At 32.6% G+C, this 16,328-nt stretch overlaps 1 protein-coding gene across 1 annotated transcript in view; it reads right to left on the minus strand.

Moving 5' to 3' along the window:
• The window catches only part of LOC143230134 (thioredoxin-related transmembrane protein 1-like), a 27,185-nt gene extending 18,180 nt beyond the window's left edge, over window positions 1–9,005 (minus strand). The window contains exons 1-4 of the mRNA XM_076463200.1: window positions 8,780–9,005; window positions 6,860–6,975; window positions 5,582–5,627; window positions 4,533–4,661 (exon numbers count right to left, since the gene is read on the minus strand). Coding sequence (XP_076319315.1) covers window positions 4,533–4,661; window positions 5,582–5,627; window positions 6,860–6,975; window positions 8,780–8,976 — 488 coding nt within the window. The 5' untranslated portion in view covers window positions 8,977–9,005. The remainder of the gene's footprint in view (window positions 1–4,532; window positions 4,662–5,581; window positions 5,628–6,859; window positions 6,976–8,779) is intronic.
• Window positions 9,006–16,328: the final 7,323 nt, after the last annotated feature.

Genomic DNA, 16,328 nt, shown 5'->3' on the forward strand with positions numbered 1-16,328 from the left:
AAGACTGTGGTGAGTGCCACCAATGCTCAGACGGACCCAGCCAGCAGATAGAGAGGAAGAATCGAACAAACATACTCAGACGGACCCAGCCAGCATGTATAGAGGAAGAATCGAACAAACATACTCAGACGGACCCAGCCAGCAGGTAGAGAGGAAGAATCGAACAAACATACTCAGACGGACCCAGCCAGCATGTATAGAGGAAGAATCGAACAAACATACTCAGACGGACCCAGCCAGCAGGTAGAGAGGAAGAATCGAACAAACATACTCAGACGGACCCAGCCAGCAGGTAGAGAGGAAGAATCGAACAAACATACTCAGACGGACCCAGCCAGCAGGTAGAGAGGAAGAATCGAACAAACATACTCAGACGGACCCAGCCAGCAGGTAGAGAGGAAGAATCGAACAAACATACTCAGACGGACCCAGCCAGCAGGTAGAGAGGAAGAATCGAACAAACATACTCAGGCAGACCCAGCCAGCAGATAGAGAGGAAGAATCAAACATACTCAGGCAGACCCAGCCAGCAGATAGAGAGGAAGAATCAAACATACTCAGGCAGACCCAGTCAGCAGGTATACAAGAATAATAAACATGTTTATGCAGACCCAAGAGTAGGATCAAGAACTGTAGTACAATGCAACAGAAACACTGAATAGGGTAAGAAAATAAATATATGAATCAGTAAAAAATTCTTTGAGGTTGGAGCTACAAAACACCATATGGAGAATAGTTGTCTCATTTCCAGTGTCTTTAATACCATGCAAGGTTACAAAAGTGAAGAGGTACAAAAATTCACCGGACTGCATTACATTCTCACATAGCACTGTCGCAGTAGAGGGAAGTTACCTATGACAACCATAGAGGCATATTCAACATGCACACATCTTGACCAGACAAATCCTTTCAAATGTGAAGTCTCATCTCCAGTGAGAGACTGTTTTCATTCAATTAATCCAAAACTCCAACACTTGTAATAATAAAAAACAAAAGCTGATGATGGTATACTGATAACTGGGTTATCTTTACAACATAGATATGGAACCATGTGATCACAAAGAATATCTTGGACACTATGGACTTCATTCAGCTTTAAGAATCACAATTAGGAACAAACAGGATCCTAAAGCTGAATATTTGGTTTGAACCTGAAGATTTTAACGTATGACTGATAGGAAAATTCTCCTGTCAGTCCAACCCCATTTAACAGTATGTGAAATGTGTTAACTTACTGAGTGTTATCATCACATCTTGTTATCAACTTAAAACCAGTTGTGTGTTAGTGCTGTAACACAGAAACAGCATCAAATAAATGTTGTCTCCTACAGGAGCATTACATTTACTGAGATGGATGTTATTCACAACTATAGAGAAACCGTGAAACGGAATTATGCGACTTTTTACCTACTGAAGACTCAATGTACAAAAAGCTTTGATTCAATCAAAAACCCTCTCTCAGGTCTCCATATTATCAGAATGTTTGGAGTCTGTACTCTATTAACATTGTTGGTACCACAGTCTTCACTAAATGTTTTGAACTATAACTTACAATGTCTTAAAATAAATACTTAAAATTCTAAATAAATGAAACACTTCAAAAAGTACTGCACAGAACATTCAAGTGTGAAATTGGTTTTTAATTTACTAAATTACTACTAAACAATACAATCTTATAAGCCTGATTAATAATGAATTGCAATTACATTTTAGGTTTAACATGTTAACTCTGAAAAAAATACTTATATTTCTTAAAAAAAAGGCTTAATGGAATTGGAATGTTTCATCCCATTTGGTATCTTATTCATGCATTGGTGTAAGCTACATCAGATACATCTAGGATTCAAATATATTTATCTCAAATTATGAACTACTAGGAAGACAGAAGGCAGCCAATCACTAGCATATGAAGCCATTAAGACTTTGTCTGAAACTTTAAACCAAGTAACATAATTGATGTCACTTTATAATGTACAACATATTCAGCAGTATTACATCTCAAACACTGAATCCTTCAATCTAAAGCCCAACATGTTAACCACTCCATACCCATCCAAAAAAAATTGTTCTAAATTTTACTGGTAGCAACTAGTACATTAACAAGATGGCCGGCTACAATTTTACCTGTTGCTAATGAAGTAGATTTTAATTCTTAAAACAGGACCCTAATTTACAAAACATATTTTATTGGTACATCTATATTATACTTGATATTTTATTTTTTATATACACAACTTTGTCCAATTGCAAACATAATTCACTTACATAAAAGACTGTGGTGAGTGCCACCAATGCTCAGACGGACCCAGCCAGCAGATAGAGAGGAAGAATCGAACAAACATACTCAGACGGACCCAGCCAGCATGTATAGAGGAAGAATCGAACAAACATACTCAGACGGACCCAGCCAGCAGGTAGAGAGGAAGAATCGAACAAACATACTCAGACGGACCCAGCCAGCATGTATAGAGGAAGAATCGAACAAACATACTCAGACGGACCCAGCCAGCAGGTAGAGAGGAAGAATCAACAAACATACTCAGACGGACCCAGCCAGCAGGTAGAGAGGAAGAATCAACAAACATACTCAGACGGACCCAGCCAGCAGGTAGAGAGGAAGAATCGAACAAACATACTCAGACGGACCCAGCCAGCAGGTAGAGAGGAAGAATCAACAAACATACTCAGGCAGACCCAGCCAGCAGATAGAGAGGAAGAATCAAACATACTCAGGCAGACCCAGCCAGCAGATAGAGAGGAAGAATCAAACATACTCAGGCAGACCCAGTCAGCAGGTATACAAGAATAATAAACATGTTTATGCAGACCCAAGAGTAGGATCAAGAACTGTAGTACAATGCAACAGAAACACTGAATAGGGTAAGAAAATAAATATATGAATCAGTAAAAAATTCTTTGAGGTTGGAGCTACAAAACACCATATGGAGAATAGTTGTCTCATTTCCAGTGTCTTTAATACCATGCAAGGTTACAAAAGTGAAGAGGTACAAAAATTCACCGGACTGCATTACATTCTCACATAGCACTGTCGCAGTAGAGGGAAGTTACCTATGACAACCATAGAGGCATATTCAACATGCACACATCTTGACCAGACAAATCCTTTCAAATGTGAAGTCTCATCTCCAGTGAGAGACTGTTTTCATTCAATTAATCCAAAACTCCAACACTTGTAATAATAAAAAACAAAAGCTGATGATGGTATACTGATAACTGGGTTATCTTTACAACATAGATATGGAACCATGTGATCACAAAGAATATCTTGGACACTATGGACTTCATTCAGCTTTAAGAATCACAATTAGGAACAAACAGGATCCTAAAGCTGAATATTTGGTTTGAACCTGAAGATTTTAACGTATGACTGATAGGAAAATTCTCCTGTCAGTCCAACCCCATTTTAACAGTATGTGAAATGTGTTAACTTACTGAGTGTTATCATCACATCTTGTTATCAACTTAAAACCAGTTGTGTGTTAGTGCTGTAACACAGAAACAGCATCAAATAAATGTTGTCTCCTACAGGAGCATTACATTTACTGAGATGGATGTTATTCACAACTATAGAGAAACCGTGAAACGGAATTATGCGACTTTTTACCTACTGAAGACTCAATGTACAAAAAGCTTTGATTCAATCAAAAACCCTCTCTCAGGTCTCCATATTATCAGAATGTTTGGAGTCTGTACTCTATTAACATTGTTGGTACCACAGTCTTCACTAAATGTTTTGAACTATAACTTACAGTGTCTTAAAATAAATACTTAAAATTCTAAATAAATGAAACACTTCAAAAAGTACTGCACAGAACATTCAAGTGTGAAATTGGTTTTTAATTTACTAAATTACTACTAAACAATACAATCTTATAAGCCTAATTAATAATGAATTGCAATTACATTTTAGGGTTAACATGTTAACTCTGAAAAAAATACTTATATTTCTTAAAAAAAAAAGGCTTAATGGAATTGGAATGTTTCATCCCATTTGGTATCTTATTCATGCATTGGTGTAAGCTACATCAGAAACATCTAGGATTCAAATATATTTATCTCAAATTATGAACTACTAGGAAGACAGAAGGCAGCCAATCACTAGCATATGAAGCCATTAAGACTTTGTCTGAAACTTTAAACCAAGTAACATAATTGATGTCACTTTATAATGTACAACATATTCAGCAGTATTACATCTCAAACATTGAATCCTTCAATCTAAAGCCCAACATGTTAACCACTCCATACCCATCCAAAAAAAATTGTTCTAAATTTTACTGGTAGCAACTAGTACATTAACAAGATGGCCGGCTACAATTTTACCTGTTGCTAATGAAGTAGATTTTAATTCTTAAAACAGGACCCTAATTTACAAAACATATTTTATTGGTACATTATATTATACTTGATATTTTATTTTTTTATATACACAACTTTGTCCAATTGCAAACATAATTCACTTACATAAAAGACTGTGGTGAGTGCCACCAATGCAACCATAATTCACTTACATAAAAGACTGTGGTGAGTGCCACCAAGATACAGGATCAATGCTGGTCCATTTTTTCTCTTCTACAAAACTTATAAAAGCTTCCTTTCCTCGAGACCCTCTGTACTGTCGGAACTGTCCATCCTTCACACTGAAAATACAGTACTCTTGAAAACTAATACATAATATTGTTGATGTTTCATTACCACTTATATTTACAAGAAATAATATCACTAAAAAACACACAAAACATCCAGCTTTATTTATTTCAGTGATTTGTGGCATTTTTTGTTCCGAATTGTACCTTCTGCTGGATCTATCAAATAGATCAAATCTATCAAATAGATTTAATGCAATACATTTCTGATTTTCATATACCTAGAGTAAAACAGAATAAACTCTGAATGTACAGATTCTGTATAGCTTTCCTTGTAAGACATAAATAAAGGTAAAAATTTGAAAAACTAACAGTTTCTAATGGTAAACAGTACTGTGTATAACTGTACCTATTGCACACATAACAACAAAAACCTTTATCTTTTAAAAGTGGAATATCATGTCATAAAAATGTATCCAAATAATTGTCTGTAAGGTGACACAAACTGCAGACTAAGTTTTCAAAGAAAAATATTTTATTTTTGTAATTTTATTCTGTAAGGATTTTGTTTAATACTTCATGGAAGATTAGGTTATAAACTGATCTGTTTAAAATGTGCAAGAAAAAACAGTTATATTCATTTTATTTTAGGATATCCTTTTAATACTGAACAAGCAGAATGAAACTACAATTTAGAAAGTAAAGTTTTTCAAATGTTTTACTTACAATCAAAATCAATTTTATCAGCATATTTATATCTTTTCAAACTGACTAGTGCACCAAATTTAACACATAAAACTTGGTTTATTTAAACATTATGAAACTATGCATCCTTAGTAATCAAAATAACAGCCTTATATTTTTAGCTTTTCAATCATTTTAATGGTATACAAATATACCATGAACACAAAGCACACAGCATAACAGTGTTAATGTATGAGATACTTTATAGAAATTCTAAGAGAAATACTTACTGATAGATTGTTGGTAAAGCTGTCACCATAAATCTTCCACTTAATCCTGTCATAAGATCACAAATAATAACAAAAAATGATCAAATCAAATAATAAATGATATACACTTTCTATGAAAACCTATTTTTATAGCATGAATTAAACATTCAATTTTTAAAAGTTTCTTTGATAAACAAAAGTGCCTTTGATGGTCAGTAAAAAACCTATTAAGGATTATTCTCTATCATAACAGGATGCAAAACCGAGAAGTCCAAAAGATGATATCCCCATTGTTAGGGCTCGAAGGTGAAACTCGATACAAAAAAAAACAATCATTGAAACATTTATCTAATTATATTGTCTAGAAACTGAAAACAGCTTCAAGAGTAAATTTGACATCTCACTGCCTCAAAGTACATTTTAATTTGAGGAGTAAAGAGATTCCTCAAGGCTCTTTTTTGTTCCCAAGCTTTGGATAAAAACTAAAATAATCAAATATACAGTTGATGATAAAAGATACTAAATAAAAAGTAATATTATACCTTTATCACATCTCCCTATGGTGGTTGTTGATTCACCATTGTACTTGGAAAACCTATGAATTCCATATCTTTTGTGTGTTGCTTTATAAGTAGGTAAGGGAACCGTTATAGTTTGGAGAATTATTTTAAAATAACTGTAGCATGATGTTTAAATGTACATATGAAGCAAACATCAGTAGTAACTGTTATCCCTTCCAGCATTCAAAATAGGATTTTGAGACATGTATTATAAATTAATTATATATTATTAATTATAAATGTTTGAGCCTGTGTGCATTTTTTTTGCTTGTATAAAATTTACATGGCCTGCCAAAACAAAATTGTTTACCTACTATAGTTTTGCTGTTTCCATTCTTGTTTAAATAATTTCAAATATAACATATATTCTGTTAATGTGTACATCAAACTTTATATTTTGACATAAATCATCATCTCAAGAAATTAAAATGTATACAAAAGGGTAATACAGAATTTACACCAACCAGTTTACTAAAACTAGTAACAATGTTGTTCACATAAGAACCAAATATACTGTATTCCCTTTACCTCACGAGTCTTCCAAACATTTATGACATTCAATAAATAAGATCTGATTAACATTTTTGTTTTTCTCTACTCATTTGTACTGCATGTAGTTGAAAACATTTCTAAATGTTTCAAAATATTTGCATAAATTTGAAAAAAAAAGAAGGAAAATTGTACATAATATTAGAATCTGAATATCTGTTTACATTGACTGACAGATCTACTTCTATACCTGGATTTAGGGTAACATCTACATGACCAACTCGAACTCCCAAGTCATCACTCCAGCCAGAAAATTCTTTCCAAACTGGTTCTAAGGCCTTACATGCAGGACACCAAGGTGCAAAGCTATGTAAAAACAAACCAGTTTATAAACAGATTTAAGAGAAATACACAAACACAAAGAAATAAATACTTAAACATTAAATTCATCACAAGAAATGTGTTCAAAATGGTGCTTTCTAGTAGTTACTTCTATGTAATGGAATCACTTGAGATATTAAAAAACAATTCTCTCAAAGTAGAAAAGAAATGTTTTCATCACTAAATCCAAACAACTGATTCACTGTATGGGAATTAAAAAAAAACACTGTTTTTCCCTTCCTAAAGATAAAGGGTGCATCTTGCGAAATTATGGTACAAAAACAGATGTACTATGTTTGAAAACTGGAGGTTTTAATTGTGCTATAAATTACATGATGTCCAAAAACATGTCTAGTACATTCGTGCATTAATTTTTCCTTACTTATAAACATTGATTTCATGGTTTCTCTGATGTCAAGTACACAAGGTTTTATTTACTTGGAAAACAGTTGAGTGTAGTGTGAAAAATTAAATGTATAATTATTTTTATTTCTCTTATAAAATGCATGAAGTATTCCTTACAAATTCTATCATTTATAACACTAAGATTAAAGTAGTGCATTATATATATATACACACACAGATAGATAGTTCATATTTTGCATAATAAATTCTTGGCACAAATTAGACAATAGCAAATACAGTTGAAAAAAAAATCAAATGCTAATTACAAAAAATGAAGGTGACAGACATATGGAAGGAGTTTCCGTTTGTAATAGTGTAGACCTGCACTTTTTAATCAGTAATTTCCTTATGAAAAAAATGAATAGTTTAAGTTTTTATTTTTCTCTCAATGTGGATGTTTGTGGACAGCTTTGAAGTCCTGACCAAATAATCTTTTGTTGTCCACATGCTAATATACAAAATTATAACTATTGTATAGAAGATTTAAATGTCACTTTTGAAATAAAACTAACTATTTTTCCAGCAGAAATAATATCAAAATACATTTTTACTACATGCACTTAACAGCTGTTCCTTTTCCAAATTCTCTAGAGTAAACATTAGGGTTAGCACAAACAGTTTAAGAAAATAGTGTACTAAACATCATTGTGGGGAAAAATAATCTTTTATTTTTTTGTTAAATTCAAATGTTAATAATTCTGATATATAAAAGAACTTATAAAATTATACATAACTGGCAACTTAACAAATGTACTTTAATACCATTAAAGGGTTAAACACAAAAATTACAGAAAAATGGTCCATTACTTTCAAGATTTTTATTATGAAGCCACAGGACCAAATATGGATTGTAACAATTACCTTTTGTTCTGCAAGTTCTATACATCCATTTGTTAACTTATGGAGTTGGAAGAGAATATATTTTGGGCGATATCTAGGGGAAATTTTATTTCAGGAAAGTATGGTTATTATCGCATTGTACAAACCTTTGAGTTTGATGAAGTCTTATATAAAGCACTGTGTTCAGTTTTTGTCCCTTGTTACAAATATACTGATTTTATTGGAAAAGTTCAGTGATGGGCCACAAAAATGATTCCTGGCTTTCGAATATTGGTTATGAAAAGAGACTAAAGGCTACAAGAGTCAAAGTACGATCTTAAAAGATTTGAGACTTTTTCTATGGATCGCAGAATATACAAAGTGGCCCGATTCAGGTTTAAAATTGTTAGAAGCTTTAAGGTGTTAACCTCGTAATAGTACCCTTAATAATATTTAGGCTTTGCCCTCCACTATATTTTATAAACAACTATAGCCTAAGTTTTAAAGCTAAAAATAAAATTAGTCACTGAGTCATAAGCAAAGAACTTGAAGTCAAACGTCTTACAATTCAACCATCCACTCTCCTGAGAGCATTTCCTTCCAGTTATCTTCTTGTAATACCAAAAGACTTCCTTTGCTGTGTACTAAAGGATATAAACTTATCAAAAACGTTAAAAAAATAAAGCATTTTGAAATAATAGAAGTCAAACTGCAACAAATAAAGCCGGTTTTATCTTTTTTACACGTTGTCAAATAAGCCATTTTCGTAATTACAAAGTACGAACGAGGGCGTCATGATAACAAGTAAATAAATATATATATATATATAATTTTTAACTTATTTGAAATAAATTCAAAAATATAATTATATAACTAAATTTATTATGATTATCGCCAATACTGAATGTTCTGCAAACAGTTGTGGATGGTAAGGATATATAAAAAATTGTTTATTGTCGCTTCAGTTCTCAGAAAACCAATTTTGAAACAATGACACAAAGTTTATTATTAGTGAATTAAGACAAAAAATTGAAATGGTGATGTGGCTTGTGAAAGTTTTAAAAATTACGATGCATTTAATTCAAGGCCCGGCATGGCCAAGCGCATAAGGCGTGCGACTCGTAATCCGAGGGTCGCGGGTTCGCGCCCGCGTCGCGCTAAACATGCTCGCCCTCCCAGTCGTGGGGGCGTTATAATGTTACAGTCAATCCCACTATTCGTTGGCAAACGAGTATCCCAAAAGTTGGCGGTGGGTGGTGATGACTAGCTGCCTTCCCTCTAGTCTTACACTGCTAAATTAGAGACGGCTAGCACAGATAGCCCTCGAGTAGCTTTGTGCGAAATTCCAAAAACAAACAAACAAACAAAACAATGCATTTAATTCAAGAGAAGCTGGTTCCAAAAAAGTTGAAAAAGATAAAAGGGATAATTTAACCTGTATGGCTTACCAAAGGCATAAAGGAGAAAATAAAGGGTAAATGTCATATGCATAAGAGGTTTAAACATACAGATAGGGTAGACGAATAGAAGATTAACTAAAAAAACTAGAAACTTAATTAAACTGGCTTACGATCTCCTATAACACATCGGTATTAACGTCTACACATTTTATATCAGTAAAAGTATTTCCCATAAAGTATTTATATTTGGAAATATTACTAACATCATATCTTGCGTTTTTGTTGTTGTCACTCTCGTTCTTGTTATACTCAAAGCTACACAATGGGCTATCATTTCTCTGCCCATTATGCTACTGAAACCAGATGTTCAGCATTATAATAAGTTTCATACGTAACGTTGAGCCACTTGGTGCTCTTCAACAAAAAACTTTCCACCAGTATCCACTGAAGGCTCAATCCCCATTTGATCATTTTAGTTTAACATTATCAATCAGATTTTCTCAAAAGCTCTTTTGGATTTCCTAACTCTTTCTATACGAACTTTTTTTACCCTTTCATTTCATGTAGATTAGCAGACACAATGTTGGACTTTAAAGATGATGTGACTGTTATAATTTACTCCTATTTTAAAATGTGATAACATTTAATCAATAAATTATAGATTAAGTTAGACTTGCGGTATACAGTCATACCAAGTGTTCTTTTTAACTCATTAGGTTGACACATACAGAATTTTTCATTTATTCAGCACCATGACTCCATGTTCTCACTTAGTTCTTTCTTGTTTAGTCCACAGAAGAAGACAGCTACCTATTTCTGGACATCACGAGTGAAGACGCAGCTTTAGTACACTCAATGATCAACGAGAATAATTCAGCCTCGTGTGCAATCAAAGTAAGGAACAGTTGGACATCTAACTTGAACAACCTTTTGTGTCCAAACTAAACTTAAAGAAATGCCAGCTTCGAAAACTTTACTTATTAACTAAATGGTTTGCAAATATATGCTACCATTGTGTTAGTCTGTGAACCATAACTTTTCACTTTTGAGGGAAACCGGTGTTACTTGAGAATACCATATTTTTATTTCTTTACTGTGAAAGATTTTAAAGAGTTTAATCAAAGATACTTTGTAAAATCATCTAGTAAAATACGACATCACAAAAGGAAATCACATAGATAGACTAAAGAGAAATGTGCTCTTACTAATACATTAACTTATTTCGAAGGTGTTGCATGTTACTGGATAAAATCAAGGATGTTAATTTGTAAATTTATATATAAAAAGTGAGAAAATTCCACTATGATGACTGGGGAAAAATATACAGTTGGACTGTAAGAGAATCTGATAAGAGAAAAGAAAAAATATTATTTATGGAATCCCCTTTAGCTAGCTGAATACCCTAGGGATCAGTGCTTTAATATTTTCTTTTTCTTATTTAGGTTAATGATATTGACAAGGGCATAATTATTAAATTAACAAAGTTTATAGATGGCATTAAACTCTTGAGTATTTGTAGCTGTAATAACAATGTAGAGGTATTACAGAATAATTTGTTTGTTTTGGAATTTCGCACAAAGCTACTCGAGGGCTATCTGTGCTAGCCGTCCCTAATTTAGCAGTGTAAGACTAGAGGGAAGGCAGCTAGTCATCACCACCCACCGCCAACTCTTTGGCTACTCGTTTACCAACGAACAGTGGGATTGATCGTCACATTATAACGCCCCCACGGCTGGGAGGGCAAGCATGTTTGGCGCGACGCGGATGCGAACCCGCGACCCTCAGATTATGAGTCGCACGCACGTCTTGGCGCGCTTGGCCATGCCGGGCCTACAGAATAATCTGGATCAATTGGTTACCTGGACAAATATTTAGCAAATTACCTCTAATTATTATAGTAAGTGAAAATTAAGGACAATATGTCCCCAGTAGCTAGTGCTTTAGATTCATAATCGGAAGGTTGGGTGTTCGACGTTTGCTATCAACATTTTTTGTGCTCTTGAGCAAGACACTTATTTCAGTCGCTTTGCTAAAGAAACATCTGAATAGTTGGTATCAGAACGTAGCTGGAGATTAACTTGCAATGGTTTGACATTCCATCCAGAGGGAATGTGTTACTAATCTCATCTGCTTGTACTACTGAAATTAGATTTCACCGCTGGCTCCTATATACTTTCAAAGTATTGGATGGATTTAACTTTAACTTTAAAGTGAAAGATGATGCATTTGGATCACCATAATACGTATTGTACGTATAATATAGATAGTAACCCACAAAATAGCGTGTCTGTCATAAAGGAACCCTCTATAGTGAAGATAGGTCACTCAAGCCACTGAAGGAGTATGCTGTTCCCATTAACAACTTAAAGCTAATACAATTTTAGAATGTATTTATAGACATGTTAATAACAGATAAAAAGGGTAATTATCTCTAAATATAAAATATCGCACCAGTTAAACCTCTGTCAGATTCTGTGTATAGTGTAATAAAGTGAGGTACTATGTTTGATTAAAGAGTAAAATTTTAAAATTACGTAGTTTTTCATGGTCCCTCTTTTGGACGTGGTGAGGCACTTAGGCAAGTTATTTAAAGTTAGTTTCCTAACAAAGATAGGGTGTGAATAGCCAGTTACCTGGCTTTATCACAGGAATTGAACAAACATCATTTGATTAATGAGCTGGGAACCATTATTGTAGGTGAATCAAGTAATAGCAAACGGCAATTTCCTCTTTATTCTTCACGTCTTATACAAGTTATATAAAATTACGAGTACAAATTATGGTATTTTATGTTGCAAGAAATCGAGGTTTATTGGAGTTATTTGGTTATGTTTGGGCTTGAGAGCTCAGGTTTTGTACAGAGTACTTATATAGATCCTGGGTATACTTTAAATTTTCTTTAAGTTACCCCACGAAAGGTCCTAAAGTTCTCGAGAAGCAATAAGGTTTACTCTTGCACAGATAGCCCATTGCCTAGTTTTGTGTTTAACTTCAAACACCAAGCTTGCATAAATATACGGTCCACAAAAACAATTGAAGTTGCCTTTGTGTTTTTGTTTTTTTCAGTTGCGGGTAACACCTATTCCACCTGCTGGGATTTTAGTGAACTTCACTTTAGTAATGAAAGAAGGTCAGTGACAATAATTCCCTTTGCTGGCTGAGTGAATAATGTCTGTATGTTACAGCCAACGAACGTTGAATGAAAATGATCAATCAAACAGTAATGCCTTCACAAGATAAAGAACAAGAGCTTACTTGCATGATCAAAACATCTATTATTTCTTTTTTCTACTTAGTTCCTGTTTAAGAGCTTTCTTGCATGATCAAAACATCTATTATTTCTTTTTTCTACCTAGTTTTTGTTTCACTACTATTTTACAAAGTCCATCCCAAGAAAAGCAAAGCTGTGGAGCTGCATGTTAAGTTGGTACAAACAATCTTGTGAGTGCTTGTAAAAGATTTATTTTTGCTTTTGTGAAGAAATATTTTGTTCATTTTTCATAAATGTGTCCAGTTTTTCATTAACTTCTACATTATAAACTGGTGGTTTATAACAAATCCCAATTACACGACTTTTCTACTGATATAAACCCAAGCTGAATCAACCTTAGTGCTATTTACTTAACATGATGTCATTCACTCCTCAGATATATAGTTACTCCTTTCTTTTTTCAATACTCTATCTGTAGTAAATAATCTATAGCCTGCTATTTCAAAATTAGAATGTTTCTCAAACTGTTCAAATCTGACCAAGTTTCCTGATGTCACAGTGCTTTTATCTGTAATACTAGCTTTGTAATAGTAACAATCAATCATATATTTTAAAATACTATTTATGTTTTATGCCTATTGTACATGTTTTATGACAATTGTGTTTCCATTTTTACAAATATCATTGCCCTAATTTAAATCTACCACTACACCTTAGTTAATGGCCTTTGCTAACATCCCTTTTTGTAGCGTAAGACATCCATTGCAAAACACCAGCTTTTCCATTAAAACCATTCCATAAATTCACCCAGCCTGTTCGCTCGTTCCTAAATATTGATCAAAGTGGAATTCAATTCTGCTAGCCTACTTTGTATCTCATCCCCACAATTTATTCTTGGCAAATCCTTGAAAAAAATAAAGCTTTGACCATTTCTTTAAATGCTCTCACCAATGGTTTATACTTATATCAATAAGCCCATCAGATCCATCTTTTCTTACATCATTAACTCCAACATATATCACAAAAATTTCATTGTCGCTAGCACCCTTTACTATCCATCCGGTTCCATCAGTTAAATCTTGTACCCCTGCTCTTCATCACTAACAAAGTGCTTGAAACCGGTTGCTTAACCTAAACTTCTGCCTATTCTTGCACATAAATACATTATCTTCCAAGCGTTTAGCCCGATTTCTTTACTTAGCTCCCTTAAAATATTGTTTGCCAAACAGTACCCTTTGCGTCAAAAGTATAAGATTTTGAGCTTAACAATGGAAGTCACCTAAGTCACACACGTTCCGTTTACTTTGAATAAAATAAACAAAAGATAATGATACCTGGACTGTGCGTGTGAGCTGCGGCGTTATCGGATGAGTGTGCAAATTTGGATCGAAATAACTCGTTTTTGTTAGATATGAAATTATTAACTGCTCTATAGTGGTCATGGTCGAAAGCTGGAAGTTTGGTGTCTGAAAAGCAGTCTCGAGATATTGTGAAAATAAACTGGCTTTGTCTGAGTCGGTTGTGTCACGTATTTAATGTTGGAGTTCACTTGCAGCTTAGAAATGTTGCATATTGATTTAAACTTATTCCAAAACGCACCTTGGTCTGTTTTACTTTAATTTATGGAGATGAAAAATTCTCCCAGTTTATTTCTTGTGGACAGCAACATTTACTGACACACACTGAGGTACACAGAACAGGCGAAGGAAGAAACACGCTACTCTTGGCACGAGGATCTGTAACCGAGATGATGCAATCCTAAGTAATATGACGTTTCACAACAAATAGAAAAGTGTATCGCACCTAAAATGGCCTTTGCTTAATTCCGTTTTATTTTTTTATTTTTATATCATTAGAGATAAAAATGATATATATATATATATATATATTTTTTTATTTTTATATCATTAGAGATAAAAATGATATATATATATCATTATATCATTTTATTACTTTAATGAAGTGTTTGTGAGCCGCATCGCAACTAGGTTGGCTTTTGTTCAATTACGTTCTAATTTGTTTTTATAATATTAAAATATTATATTAATTTAATAAACTATTGGTGGTCCAGATAAACCGAAGTCGCTGGACTGATGCGGCTGGCGGGCCAAAGTGAGGAGATGCACACAACACTTGGCCCGTACATAACAGGTTTATCCTCCAGCCTATTCTGTATTCTAATTTACTTAATTATCACCACCTGCATTTCATAATATTAAAAACAAACAGATATTTTAACAATATTTTGAGTCTAAAAAGAAAGGTTCAGTCGTTTTATGGAAACATCTCAACGTAAAAAATGTTAGGGTTAGAATTACATCAAACACAGTTTGTAATTACTCACCTTCATGATGAGAATATAAATATTACAAGTAAATACAAACTGAAGAATATAAATATTACAAGGAAATACAATCCGAAGAATATTAATATTACAAGTAACTACAAACAAAAGAATATAAATATTACAAGTGAATACAAACAAAAGAATATTAATATTACAAGTAAATACAAACTGAAGAATATTAATATTACAAATAATTACAAACTGAAAAATATAAATATTACAAGTAAATAAAAGCTGAAGAATATTAATATTACAAGTAAATACAAACTGAAGAATATTAATATTACAAGTAAATACAAACTGAAGAATATAAATATTACAAGTAAATATAAACTGAAGAATATTAATATTACAAGTGAATACAAACTGAAGAATATAAATATTACAAGTAAATACAAACTGAAGAATATTAATATTACAAGTAAATACAAACTGAAGAATATAAATATTACAAGTAAATACAAACTGAAGAATATTAATATTACAAGTAAATACAAGCTGAAGAATATTAATATTACAAGTAAATACAAGCTGAAGAATATTAATATTACAAGTAAATACAAAAGAATATTAATATTACAAGTAAATACAAACTGAAGAATATTAATATTACAAGTAAATACAAACAAAAGAATATTAATATTACAAGTAAATACAAACTGAAGAATATTAATATTACAAGTAAATACAAACTGAAGAATATTAATATTACAAGTAAATACAAAAGAATATTAATATTACAAGTAAATACAAACTGAAGAACATAAATATTACAAGTAAATATAAACTGAAGAATATTAATATAATCAAGTAAATATAAACTGAAGAATATTAATATTATAAGTAAATACAAACTGAAGAATATAAATGTTACAAGTAAATACAAACTGAAGAATAGTGACTTTTATTTAAGAATTATCCTTCTTAATGGTTTATATTTATTTCTATTAGGACGTATTTACTACGAATCAGTTTGTTTTATTAAAGAATAAACAAGGCTCTAAAACACTTTCTGGTTCATGGACACGAGCCGTTCTTGATCACAGAATAAGTTTCACTGAAAGAGAAAGAAATTTAGATCTAAACGGGAACTCGATTGGGAATACAGTACTTAAAAAGTTATTCTCTATTACAAATTAAATATTAGTAAAAGAGC

This window comes from Tachypleus tridentatus, chromosome 10, assembly GCF_004210375.1.
Source record: "Tachypleus tridentatus isolate NWPU-2018 chromosome 10, ASM421037v1, whole genome shotgun sequence".
Classification (NCBI taxonomy): domain Eukaryota; kingdom Metazoa; phylum Arthropoda; class Merostomata; order Xiphosura; family Limulidae; genus Tachypleus; species Tachypleus tridentatus.